Source organism: Rosa chinensis, chromosome 6, assembly GCF_002994745.2.
Source record: "Rosa chinensis cultivar Old Blush chromosome 6, RchiOBHm-V2, whole genome shotgun sequence".
NCBI lineage: Eukaryota > Viridiplantae > Streptophyta > Magnoliopsida > Rosales > Rosaceae > Rosa > Rosa chinensis.
Window position 1 is genome coordinate 2,899,013 of NC_037093.1, and position 12,348 is coordinate 2,911,360.

A 12,348-nucleotide genomic window follows, 5' to 3' on the forward strand; every position below is an offset into this window, starting at 1 on the left:
ATTTACTCATTTTCTCTAAGATCCAAAGACAATGGATCGGATTATATTTTCAAAACCGAACCGACTCGATCCGACCCGTTTCCAGTGTAAAAGCTTTACCAACAAAAGGCCAAAGCTTTAACAATTCCAGAAGGCGGTTGCGCTCCGCTCTCAGTTCAGATGCTTTTTTAAATTCTACTCTTCAATTCCTCCCGCATCTCAAATTCTCAATCCAATGGAACCACAAAGCCACTTCCTACTCCCCCACTCCGCCTCGTCGGAGTTATCAGACTCATCACCGGAGTCCATGACGTCAGTCACTCTCGGCCGAGCAATCTCCTCTCTCCTCTCCGCCCGCCCCAAAAAGCTCCACGACGCCGTTTCGCGGCTCTCTCCTCTCCCTCTCACCTCCACCGGCCCCGCCTCCGTCTCAGGCTCCCTCGACGACTCCCTCCGCTTCCTCCTCCACTACCTAAACGACGCTGCTCGGCGCAACGAGCCTCTCGATGAAATTCTCATCCCTATGCTCGATAACGTAAGCGATTCCATTTCCCTTCGCATTGTTCATAATCCAGATTACTGCTATAAATTCGTTTTCTTAGATTGTTGTTATTGTTTTTCGAAGCTCAGTCATTGAAGAACAAGGACTCGAAGCACGGCGGCCAGGCTATGGTGGTTTTGAACTGGCTATTTCAGGACGGTTTTGTTTTCGAAGCTATTGCCATGGCTCTGGTAAGAGTGATTTCGACGAAGGATGATCGGTTTGTTGTGCTTGGCTGGTGTACTTTTGTACGTGCTGTATTGGAGTATGAGAGCTCTGTTACTCAATTTCCGATGAATGGTAACGAAACTTTTGAGTTTTTGAAGCAAAAAGAAGTTGATATTAGTGTGTTTTTAATGATGGAGTTTGATTTTTAGCTGCTTGAAATGACAGGGATAAAGGAGAGGTATCCTGATTTGTTGAAGATACTCGCTTCGTGCATTCCACATCTCTCAGTTGTTCTGCACAAAGGAGGGTAATTGTTCTCACTCGTTGCGATATTTGATTCTCACTCGTTGCGATATTTGATTGTCCTGCAAACAAAATGAGGCACACAAGTATTTTTTACTATACTTGATGCATTGAGTGCTTATGTGTTGCTTTTAGTTGGTCTTATATTCGGCCCTTTTGTTTTGGTAGCACTTTGCAGGATGGATATGAACTGCCTTCTCGCCTTGCGGTGTCTGCTGCTGATTGTTTTCTGGCTCTCTCGGAAGCATTGATCAGAAAAGCTAAAGTTCCAAGTAACAAGCCAAAGTTATCAGATTCAAAGGCACAAAAGCGGCCGGTTACTTTGGTGGCCCTTGATGGTGGTGATAAAAAAGCAAAACCAGCTCCTGAATCTTTAGATGCCTCAAACATGGAATTGGACTATATACTTTGGGATCATTTAGAGGAAGTTCTTGGTCTAGTACAGAAACTCCTTGCTGTAAGTTTTATACTTTTGCATTTTTTTTTCACCTATCTTCTGCATTTTGAGTTTAGTAGCCGTTTTGGTTTAGTTACATTCATATATCTCAGCTCTCAAATTTTCGATTTGATGATGATGCTATTATGTCTAACTATATAATTTTAAATTTTGGAAAGAATACTTCCATAGTAACGGTTCATCTCGTTTTCACTAATTCTTTGGTGCAAGATCTTCAAACCAGAAACTTAGTACTTCTTGTGTGACCTACTTGAAATTTATAGCATGTTAATGTTTCTAAATCACTGCAGTGGAGCAGAAAAAGCCGACCCTTACATGCCAAAGGATTGGAGCAAGTGCTTAAGTGGTTGCACGAGATTAAAGGACATTATCGTAACGTGAAAGCTGAGGCAGGTCCTTTACCCATCTTTATATATATTACATATCTTATGGTGTCTAATTTGTGTGGGTTATGATGACTTGTTTGTAACATGAAAGACAGGCTCGAAGGTTATCAAAACTGGAATATTGCTACTGTCTTCTTGTTGGAAGCATTATGGCATGCTAATGCATTTGGAAGATCAGAAATTTTCCCAGCATTACAAAGAATTGTTGGATCAATACTTAGCAGGCATACAGGTTAGATATACTATATACTATAAGTTTTTATTATGTTATGTAATCTAGGATTTTATGATTGTATTTTGGTTAGTTAAGATTGCAAGGTCTTTAGAATTCCCTGTTCTTAAGTTATATCTCTAAGTTTCTCATCTGGTCTTGATTTCTTCCACTTTCTGGGTGTATCAACAGTTTATTTGCATGACTTTTATTTAGTTTCACTTGATGGAATCACCAGCTTTCTGATTATATATATATGCAGTTTTATGCAGGTCACACTGAGAATAAGGATGGGAGTTCTGAGACCATAAAGTTTTTCCTGAATTGTTTATGCCTTCTACTGGGGCGATTTGATAGCAAGAAATTTGAGAGTGTAGTCTCAGAATATGGGATGAGGATATCTCAGGTTCTTGTACCACAGGTAATAATTGAGTTTTTGAAGAAAATTTCTATGGTTTATATTCTAATTGGTTTGCATGTTCTTTTGCCTCGCTGCATTCTGCTAGGTGGTTTGCATGTTGTTATATACACTCCCTTGATATGCTTTTAGACGTGAATTCCCAGAGTCTTAGCAAATTTTTGTGATTGGGAGCAACTTACCTGGAACTTTGATTGCATGTGAACTTGTTAGTATGCTTGTCAACTATAGATCACTCGGTGCACATCAAATTTCAAAAGTTATTGGATTGTGGACAGTAATTTGAGCTCTGTTTCCCATGACTGATGTATTAGGGCAAGGAAATATATGAAGCTAGTAGTTCCGAGTTTGATCATGTAATTGGTCCTGGGAGGTTGCCTTGGTCTGGTTGGGACGTTTAATTACATTGGGTTGATCACCTGTTGTGATAAAATAGTGTACCGTAGTAGTTTAATGGATAGTTGACATAGATTCTATGAATGAATCCAATCTTTGCATCCTTTACCATTACGTAATCAGTTCTCTTTTCATACTGTTCAAATTAACTATTTCTAGCACTCAGTATTAGAGTTACCTCTTAAAGGCTATTGTTTTCTGGTCTTCCTGCTGACATTTAATTTCATCTTGAAGCTTCATTCTGCTGCTGATGATGTTATAGACGGGGTTGTGTGCATATTCAAAGCATTAATATTTAAGCAAAAATCACCTGGAAGCAGTCTCACCGACACCGGAGAGGTGGATGCTGTGCTTCCATTGATGATTCACCTTCTAGATGAACGGGATGGCACAGCTAGAGCTGTGGTTCTGCTTATAGCAGAATACTGCTTGATGTAGTTTTCTTTTTCTATTCTTTCTATACTTGTTGTACTTGGAATTATAAATCAAGTTGTGATCTCTCCTTCATTTCCTTGTAATTGATTGGCAATTTGGCATAAATGGTCCACCAGGAGCAGAGACAGTCAGTGCCTTAAAGAAGTTATTGAGCGCCTTGCTTCTGAAAATGTCCAACAGAGGAGGAATGCAGTTGATGTTATATCAGAAGTCATACGTATGTCGTCAGATTCAAAATACGTACATACCCAGCTATCATGGTACAAAGAATGTTCTGTTATTGTTTTGTAATAGCATGATGCTTTTCATCATTCTGTCTTTCTTTACTTTTTTCTCTCTGATAATTGCAGGCACGATATAGCAAAGCACTTGATTGTGCTACTTGAAGATGAAGAAACTGCAATTCAGGAACAAGCATCCAGTTTGCTTCCATTAATTGGTTAGTTTAATATTTAAACTATGAATCTATGATTCATACCAAGTGTTATTTTACATTTTAAATGTACTTGCTTTCTGTGTATAGTTTGGTTTGTTTCACAATAAAATATAAAATTAAAAATTCTTAGGACCAGAATAGTATAAATATCTTTTATACTTGAACCATGTTCTATTTTGGGCATAAAAGTGATGTTGTTTGAAACTTCTTTTAGCAGGACCATTATCATTAAAGATACACATTTAGTTTCAGAACTTGTAGTGGGTAATTAATCATACCTCTTTTCTTGCAGACCCTTCATTAGTTTTACCTGCTTTAGTTAATCTGATTTACTCCGGGGATGAAAGATTGCAATCAACTGCCAGTGATGCCTGTGTTGTGGTGCTCAAATATCATAGCGAGAATGCTGAAGTTATATGTATGCTGCTTGACTGTCTTAGGTATTTTGCCATTTCATTTCATAGTTGTTTTCTGCATTTCTCAAAGCTTAATATCTCCGTCTTGTTTATGAAAATCTTTTGAGACTATATTGGGTTTATGTTATAAAAATGTCTGTAGAAGTGTAGAGTCATAGCTGCTAAAGTTAATATTAGAGAATCTTGGTTTGCCCCGCTATGGTCTCAGGTTTGGGGTCAAATCCCCTTATGAGTTTCCTGTCTTCTAAAGATTGTAGGGTTCAGGGGAAGGCCATAGTTTTAAGAATGAGTTTGCAAAATGGGCTTGGGGGATTTCTGGATATAAAAATAAAAAAGGATGTATTAGACAGTGATCAACTTACCCATTTTTATTTGTTCTTCCTTGCAGCAACCTCAGCCAAAATGTAAATCAAGACACAGGTATGTAACTGTTTTAATGTTACCACATGCCATTGTGTTTTAAAGGTAGAAATATTTAAACTTGTTTTTAATGTTCTTATCCATTTCTTTGGAGAACAACCAAACTGAACATTTAGGTACTGAAATTTGTATGTAACTTGAGGTGTCTAAATTCTGCAGCTTTAGAATATGCTATGTTTCTACATCAAGCACTGTTCGTGTGTGTTTATATATATATATATATATATATTATATGGAAAGTCTTTTGTCTGTTTCTAGTGTTGTATATTCTTCCGTCAACAGATTACCTTTTTTCTTTTTTATATTATTTTTTCTTTAAATGGATCGGAAGTTGGGGAGAATATAATAGTAGGTATCAGTCTCCAGGAAAATGTTAGTTCCCTTTTTTTTTCACTTCCAATACTCTGATTATTGCTTCTATAGTGTTAAGTACTATTCCAATATGGGCTCCTGTTTGAAACTTGCAGGATCAAAATTGGAGAGCGATCGAGTGCTTAGGCTAATCCCAGAGTGGTCTAAAAGTGTAAGATGATGGAAACTCAAATTTTGCGCAATTCCTTTACACTTTTAAGAACATGTTACAGCTTGATGATCTTTGTTTCCTAATGATTTATCACAGGTCCAAAGCTGGAACTTCTTGATTGAACCGTTGATTGACAAGATGTTTGCAGAGCCATCCAACGCAAACATTGTGAGGTTTTTGAGTCATATAAGTGAGCACTTGGCAGAAGCTGCTGATGTGGTGCTCTCTTGTGTTCTAATGCATGCTAAACGACGTAAAGAGTAAGTACATAATGCTACATAATGTGCTAGTTTCTGAAATTGAATGTGTCAATAGAGGTCTAGAATTTGGCACATCCTATGCCTGTATGGCCATTTTAGGTCCATGTACTTGTTGTGCTGATGTTCTGCAAAGATGGGAAAATAAAAAAATTCAAAATGAAAAACTTGAGCTTGTGAAATCTACACGCCTTATGTGTTGGTGTTCTCTAAATATGGCGGCGATTGGAAAATTGCTACGATTCCTATAAAATTACTGTAGTCTTGCTTCCCAATACAATTCTTATCCACATAAAATTACTCTTGGTGTTCAGTGTTTTCTGTTTAGCTTTTGCACATGGAGGAGCTTTCACCCTAAAGTAATGTGGTTGACAGAGTATAGAATAATCTGCTTGTGTACCTTCTTTTTGTTTTGCAGCTTTTCTAAGAATTCTGATCTTCTTTCTACTCTTATGTTTTTCTTGTTTAATGTATTTTTTCCTTGTCCTCTTGCGGATGGATGATAGCAGCTTCTCTAGATTGGAGTGTCAGACTGATAAAAGTGAGGACTCTGAAAAAATGCAACAGACGCTTTTTGAACACCTTTGCCCATTGCTTGTAATTAAGATGCTTCCGCTGAGAGTATTTAATAATCTCGATTCAACTATCATGTATGGTCAACTTTCCAATCAAGGCATTGTTCATGGTATGCATTCCTCTCTCCTCTTCTTCTGCCCAATGATATTAAATCACTGATGGAGTTGTTATAATTCCTAATGTTTCTATTAGCTTCTTTTGTGAAGTTTTAACCTTGTACCTGCCTGCATGGATGTTCTGAGAGTGTTTCTCTTGTAATGCATGTTAGGACTTACATGATCTGAAATGAGGAAATTTTTTTAAATATCAATTTCATACGTTTTTGTGTGGCTTTCAGTAGATTCAGCTAAAAGTAGGTTTGCTCCCACTCTTCACTTCTGTGTATTTAGTTGGGTTGCTTTTGTACATTACTGAACAATACTCTATCTGAATTCATGAACTTTGCATAATTTTACTTTGGACTTCGTTGTCTAAACCATGGAAGGATTTTCTCTTGAGTTTAATCTCCCGGGTTGTTTTTTCTTCTTCATCTTTTACTTGGTTCTTTTGGGGGCACTTCTTTTTGTAAGTTTATAATATAATGTTGGTTTCTGTTTGATTTCAGACTGTCAAGATATCAATGCCATCAATCAGGATACAGTTACTGCTCTTCTTTTGAAAAGGTTAATCCATAACCTTGCCTTAAGAACGATTCAGTAAACCAAATGGAATCTGATTTTTCTTAGTTTGTTAATATTTATTTTCAGGACATTTTGTGAGTTTGAATTCAACGATGTTCGGAAACTTGCTGCTGAGCTCTGTGGGCGTATTCATCCTCAAGTATATAACACCTACTTTCCAAAGTCTTATTCATCACTATATTTTTCATTTAGCTTCCAAAAACACTGATTCACCTTTAGGGCATTTTATTTCTCAATCAAGATTCCAACTTGGTTATGTGATGATACGCATGCTTTTATTCATAGAAGAATTGATAGATTCTCACACACAAAGACCTTGAGAAATGCTACTTTAGGTGGTTGATTATAGCTACCTGCCTTTTGATTTTGTAGGTGCTAATTCCAATCATCTGCTCCCAGTTAGAATATGCTGCTGGTTCTCAGGATATAATAAAGATTAAAGCTTGTTTGTTTTCAGTTTGCACGTCCCTTGTGGTAATTATCCTTCATAGTCAATATCTTTGTTGAAATGATCTCTTGCCTTTCACTTTCATTGCTTTGGCTTTATCTTTCTGCCATGGTTTCTAGGCATCACATTTCTATTTGCAGTGAGCTAATGATAGGGTTCTCATGGTTGGACAGGTTAGAGGCCGGGAATCACTTTCTCATCCTGGTATGCTGAAAATTAGAAAAACATTAGAGACAATGCTATTATGGCCTTCTCTGGATGGGGATGAAGGTATGAAACAACTGCACAAATACTGTTTCTCAAATACTGAGCAGAATTTTAGTATCAATTAAGTTTGATGGCTGTAACTCTGTAAGGTTTCTTTCCTTTCAGTTTCCAGAGCACAGCATGGATGCATCGATTGCATGGCACTAATGGTATGTGCTGAGCTGCAAGATCCAGAATCATCTAACATTGTTGGGACAAAAAAGAATCTTGGTTAGTATATTGTCCTCGATCTGCAATTTTTTTCAGAGTTGGCACATATCTGACTTTATTATAAAACAATTCAGGTGATGCTGCATTGAGAAACTCTGTCCTCGTGCACGTGATCAACCAACTTACACAAGATAAAGACCTGCCTGTTTCAGAATCCAACTCGGATGATGTCAAATGCATGAGTGAGGTGCCAGTTCCACTCTCATTTTACCTGTGCATGGCTAATGTTCTCATCAGTGCTTGCCAAAAGATATCAGACTCTGGCAAGAAACCTTTTGCTCGAAGATCTCTTCCACGTCTCATTCGTGCCATTGAGGTATTTATTACAGTAGTAGTAGATTGTCATTGCTTCACGATCTGTGAGGTTGTGTCTCATTTGATCATGCTTCATGTCACTTTATTCTTGCATGGCGTCAAATACTGCAGGTGATTACAAAGTCAGAGATCAGAGCTGCATGTACTCAAGTTCTCTTTTCAGCTGTGTACCATCTGAAATCTACACTTCTTCCTTACTCCATGGATCTTCTTAAAGTCTCATTAAAAGCTCTTCAAAAGGGATCAGAGAAGGTATTCGAATCCAATTCCAGACAATTTTTAATATATCTGTTACTCTCTTTGTGCCTTAGCGTTGTTATACCGAACTGTTTTTTTCTTTTCATTTCATCTTGGGAGACCCCCTACTTCATGAACTGATGGCCTATATTCGTTCTGTAGGAAAGGATGGCAGGTGCAAAACTAATGGGGTCTCTAATGGCTAGTGATGATGCAATCATACAAAGTATATCTGGGGGATTAGTAGAAGCAAGATCTGTACTGTTGAGTATATCTTTGACAGATCCTTCACCTGAATTACGTCAAGTCAGCAAAAAGTTGCTAGCATGCCTAACTTCTTGAGATGGTGACTTGGATCATATTCTGTGCTTTATTTTTCATTTCAGTAGGTGTATATATGATGTACAGCCGCTTTTTGGTCATTTGAATTGACAAATTTGCTGATAGTAGTTGCCTTTAGAAACATAAATGCAAAATATGTTACAATGGAAAAGTAGGATGTTTTTGTTAATAATTTTAGTATTTTCGTAATTGAAGAATTAATATCAAATCATTTTAAGCAGTGTTCTGATTTTCTCAAAATGGAATGTATTTTTCCAAACCAGTTGTGTATTGTTATGCCCCTTGCTATATAGTAGTAGAGATATGTATAAAAAAAAATGTAATATGTATTAGTGGTTCTCAGTATCTAATATGAGTATCGGGAGTTGTCGTTGCTGATATTTGCTCACGCTGTTCCAAATAGGATCGTAGCTAATTGTTCGAGTATAGCGATCTCTTTAGTGGTAGGTTGATAGCAGTTCCTCCAACAGCTCTTCGATAGTGACCCGGAACTGGATAATTTCATGGGCAGAGGTCTTAGGGTTGGAAGAAGAAGTCACCACGGCAAATTTGGGGTGAGAAGTTAGAAAATGAAAAAACGGTTTGAGAAAGGGAAAGACAAAAGCTTTGAGATCAGATTTGGCTAGGTGTGGAACATATCTCCAAAGGCGTGAATTGCAGACAGGACCATTTGGGGGAGGAAAAGGCGTGACCGTGGAGACTGGGAGAGGATAGGAGAGTAATCCTAGCAGAGGAAACAGAATCCCGTCATGAGGACAAAAACAAGGAGATGTCTCTCTTCAAACGGTCATCACATTGGCATAAAAGAAAGTCATACTAACACGCGTCATAATTGAAAACCAAGTAATATCACTCAGAATTTGGTGGGAACCATCAATTCTACGTGAAATTAGGAATCAACTAGAGCTAGCAAAATACATTAGATAAGCGGTTGTGTCACGTCTGACCCGGCTTAAAATCATATGACTCGAGACTAAGATCCAAGGGTTTTCTCTAACGATCTCTCACATATGAGAAAAATCCTAGGAAGGATGATATGGATCCTCGATCGTAAGGCTTGGTACGTAAATCCCCCTTACTATGTCCCAAAAAACTCCACCCCCGAAGTTTAGTTTGAAACTCCTAATCGACAAAGAGTATCATAAGGTTGTGTTTGCTGAAGCTGGCAAAGAGTTCGTGGATTTCCTCTTCACTCTTCTGTCTCTGCCTCTTTCAAACGCGGCCAGAGTTTGTAAGGTTGGAAGTTTAAGCAATATCTATGGGAGCATTGACGCCCTCGGTGACAAGTACATGCTCCCCAATGTCAACAAGAACACTATGCTGAGATCCAAGGAACATGCTGCTGTATTTAACAAACTTCAGCTTGTGTTGAGAAACGAACCGGACCTTAAACCAATTATGCCGTCGAATGTGAAGAAGTTTTATATGTGTGAGAATTTCAAGTTGAAGCAACACGGCTCATGGGTGACAGATGACTCTAAAGCCATTTGTCCAATGTGCAGTACAACTATGTCGACCGGTGTCGGCTATGTTGCTCCTCCGGGAGAACCTAGTTTGATGACCAGGGACGAAGGGTATGTGAGAGGTGTTGCTTCATACATGATAATGGACGATCTGAGAGTCAAACCTTTGTCTTTCTTTTCAAATTTGAATTTGCTTAAGAAGTGCATCAATGGCAGTAGTGGTTTTAATAACCTGGAAGAGAAGGTGGTTCATGTTGAAATGGATCAGGTGTGAATCTTCAATCTTATATCTCTTTACCTCACTTGTGCACGTTTTTGCCTAATCATATGTTAAGTCTTCATAATTGTTTAATTTTTAGGTAGAGAAATGGTTGAAGGCATTAATGGAGTCAAACTCAGTTCTTTCCGATCTCTTCCTTGGGAAGAAACCAATTGCTTGAGAAATGGTTGCAACCTGAAGTTGGACCTCAGGTCGGATTCACATTTTGGTGCTTAATAACTTGTTTTCTCAACTAATAACTTGTTCTGAAGGTGGAGAGTCGCTGGAGGCCGCCGGAGCGGTGAAGGGGTGGGGGCTCCTTCCCTGAAGGATCCGACCCGGCCAATTTGGGTGGTGGGGGTGTAGGGTTTGGGCAATGGGCTTTGGGCCCTTGCCTTTCTGGACTGCGGAATGTAGTCCGATGAACTGGGTCTATATGGTCCAGTTCCCTTTTTCCCTCTCACTTAGGTTCGTTATGGTTTGGACCTTTTGGGAGGTGGTCTATCTTGCTCATAGTTCTACATTTGTTCCTTGCGTATTGTTGTGGCTGTGTTGTCTGTTGCGACGTACACTATGAGGGTCTTAGGCGTCAAGATGTTCAAGACAGTGGTTTCATGTCAGGGCAGTGTAGGGTTAGGGAGTTTTTAAAATTCTGTATTTTATTTCCTGCAATTCCTTTAGGATTCTAGTCTTTTTGGAGTTTCCGTTACGGATTTTAGTCGTTTACTTGAGCATCGATTTGTAATATGAGGGGTCTTCGGACCTCTCATGCTTGACCGAGTGCGGTCGTATGATTTTATATCAATGGATCAGCCTTCTGTTGCCCTCAAAAAAAAAAAAAAAACAAATATATCTAGGTTAAATCAATTGATTTTTTGGTCGAATTAATTTGAAATCAATCGATGAACACATCATATAAGAATGGTCCATTCAAATTGTACGGATTGTATAAATGTAAAATAAAGAAAGAATTTACAAGTTCTTGTGAGCCCGACAAAATGCATCCACATCTCAGGGTATCTAGCTCTAGATATATATTCTTTAATTTTTTGTTTATTAGAGGGTTTCTATTAAGACATCGTAATTTATTGACTGTATCTTCCTATTTTTTTAATTGAAATGACCTATAAAATGACTTTTACATATAACAAATTATTGAGAAAATAAATTTTTCTCTCTCTCCAATTAGAGCACAATACTATATTTTTTTTTATTCCATGTTCAATTTTCATTTCACACTTCTCAATTTCTACTTCCATGAAAGCTCTTGAAGAAAAACATTAAGAGAAAAATGTTCTTTTTTTCTTGTTTCTTTTTTTTTAGAAGAATAGATAATTTCATTATTATTCATAACTAGAACGGCACTTACTTCAATTTTTGTCTTGGACCAAAATCATATAGGGCACAAGCTACCGAACAAATTGGGGTACTGCTCATTGCATAATTGCAAACAGGTTTAGCTCATTTTCTAAACAAGTGACAAACAAGAGGATATAGTATCCTAGTGGTTGATACATGACTCAAAACAGTTGAAAAATTAAGTTCGCTTAGAGACCTCAAGTGGTGTGCGAAAGTACTAGTAACTTGTTGAGAGCCTGCCACAAATGTGCTTAAAAACTAGTTTCAAAGATAATTTTGATATCGCTCAAAAACAAAAAATTCAAGGGAAACTTCAGGAGTTTCAGAAAAATTTAAACCCTTGGCCTGGAGGGGTTTGTTATAGAAAGGAAAAAAAAAAGCACTTAAATTCATTAGATTTCCAAAATGTTAGATATTTTTTTTTTTTTTTTGAGAAAATAGATTATTTCATTACTTATCCATGAGTCATTTCTAGAAGGCATACACATCAATCTTTTTTCGTGATCCTAGCATAAATGGCTCAAGCTAACGAACAAACTCACAAGTACCCTCACTATAAAACATGTTTAGCTCACTTATTCAAGAACAAACGAGTCTATCAAAATCTAAAATCCTGACTAACCTAACCCTCAAATTAGAAAAATGAGTCGCCTAAAGATCTCAATTGTTGTACAACTAGAAGAACTAAGAATTAGGTAGATCAAAGACCAAAGTCTATTTGATAGGCTTAAACCAGAAAAAACTTAGAGTCTTAGACTAGATCAGGACGAAACCCACTAGATTCCACCAGAAAATAGTACGGGCTAAACTAAAATAAGACCAACCCAAATGACCAAAAGATCTGGC

The 12,348-nt window shown here is 37.7% G+C and overlaps 2 protein-coding genes across 7 annotated transcripts; both read left to right on the forward strand.

Moving 5' to 3' along the window:
* The first annotated feature begins 47 nt into the window (after nt 1–47).
* LOC112174882 lies at nt 48–8,590 on the forward strand. 6 transcript variants are annotated; one of them, XM_024312711.2, is made up of 23 exons: nt 53–514; nt 610–820; nt 914–995; nt 1,160–1,448; nt 1,739–1,841; nt 1,930–2,066; nt 2,308–2,466; nt 3,094–3,293; nt 3,411–3,554; nt 3,645–3,733; nt 4,023–4,170; nt 4,535–4,566; nt 5,034–5,089; nt 5,186–5,349; nt 5,853–6,031; nt 6,527–6,584; nt 6,669–6,741; nt 6,975–7,076; nt 7,224–7,320; nt 7,423–7,527; nt 7,602–7,843; nt 7,954–8,094; nt 8,242–8,590. In XM_024312711.2, the coding sequence occupies exons 1-23, from the start codon at nt 215–217 to the stop codon at nt 8,419–8,421; spliced, it is 3,291 nt and encodes a 1,096-aa protein (XP_024168479.1). In that variant the 5' UTR covers nt 53–214; the 3' UTR covers nt 8,422–8,590. The 6 variants fall into 6 exon arrangements, 5 of the variants coding, with proteins under 5 accessions (XP_024168479.1, XP_024168481.1, XP_024168480.1 ...); XM_024312713.2 differs by having other exon boundaries at nt 5,856–6,031; XM_024312712.2 differs by having other exon boundaries at nt 1,739–1,837; nt 1,926–2,066.
* Nucleotides 8,591–9,395: 805 nt separating this feature from the next.
* On the forward strand, nt 9,396–10,999 carry LOC112170573. Its single transcript, XM_024307908.2, has 2 exons — nt 9,396–10,152; nt 10,244–10,999. The coding sequence occupies exons 1-2, from the start codon at nt 9,502–9,504 to the stop codon at nt 10,322–10,324; spliced, it is 732 nt and encodes a 243-aa protein (XP_024163676.1). The 5' UTR covers nt 9,396–9,501; the 3' UTR covers nt 10,325–10,999.
* Nucleotides 11,000–12,348: the final 1,349 nt, after the last annotated feature.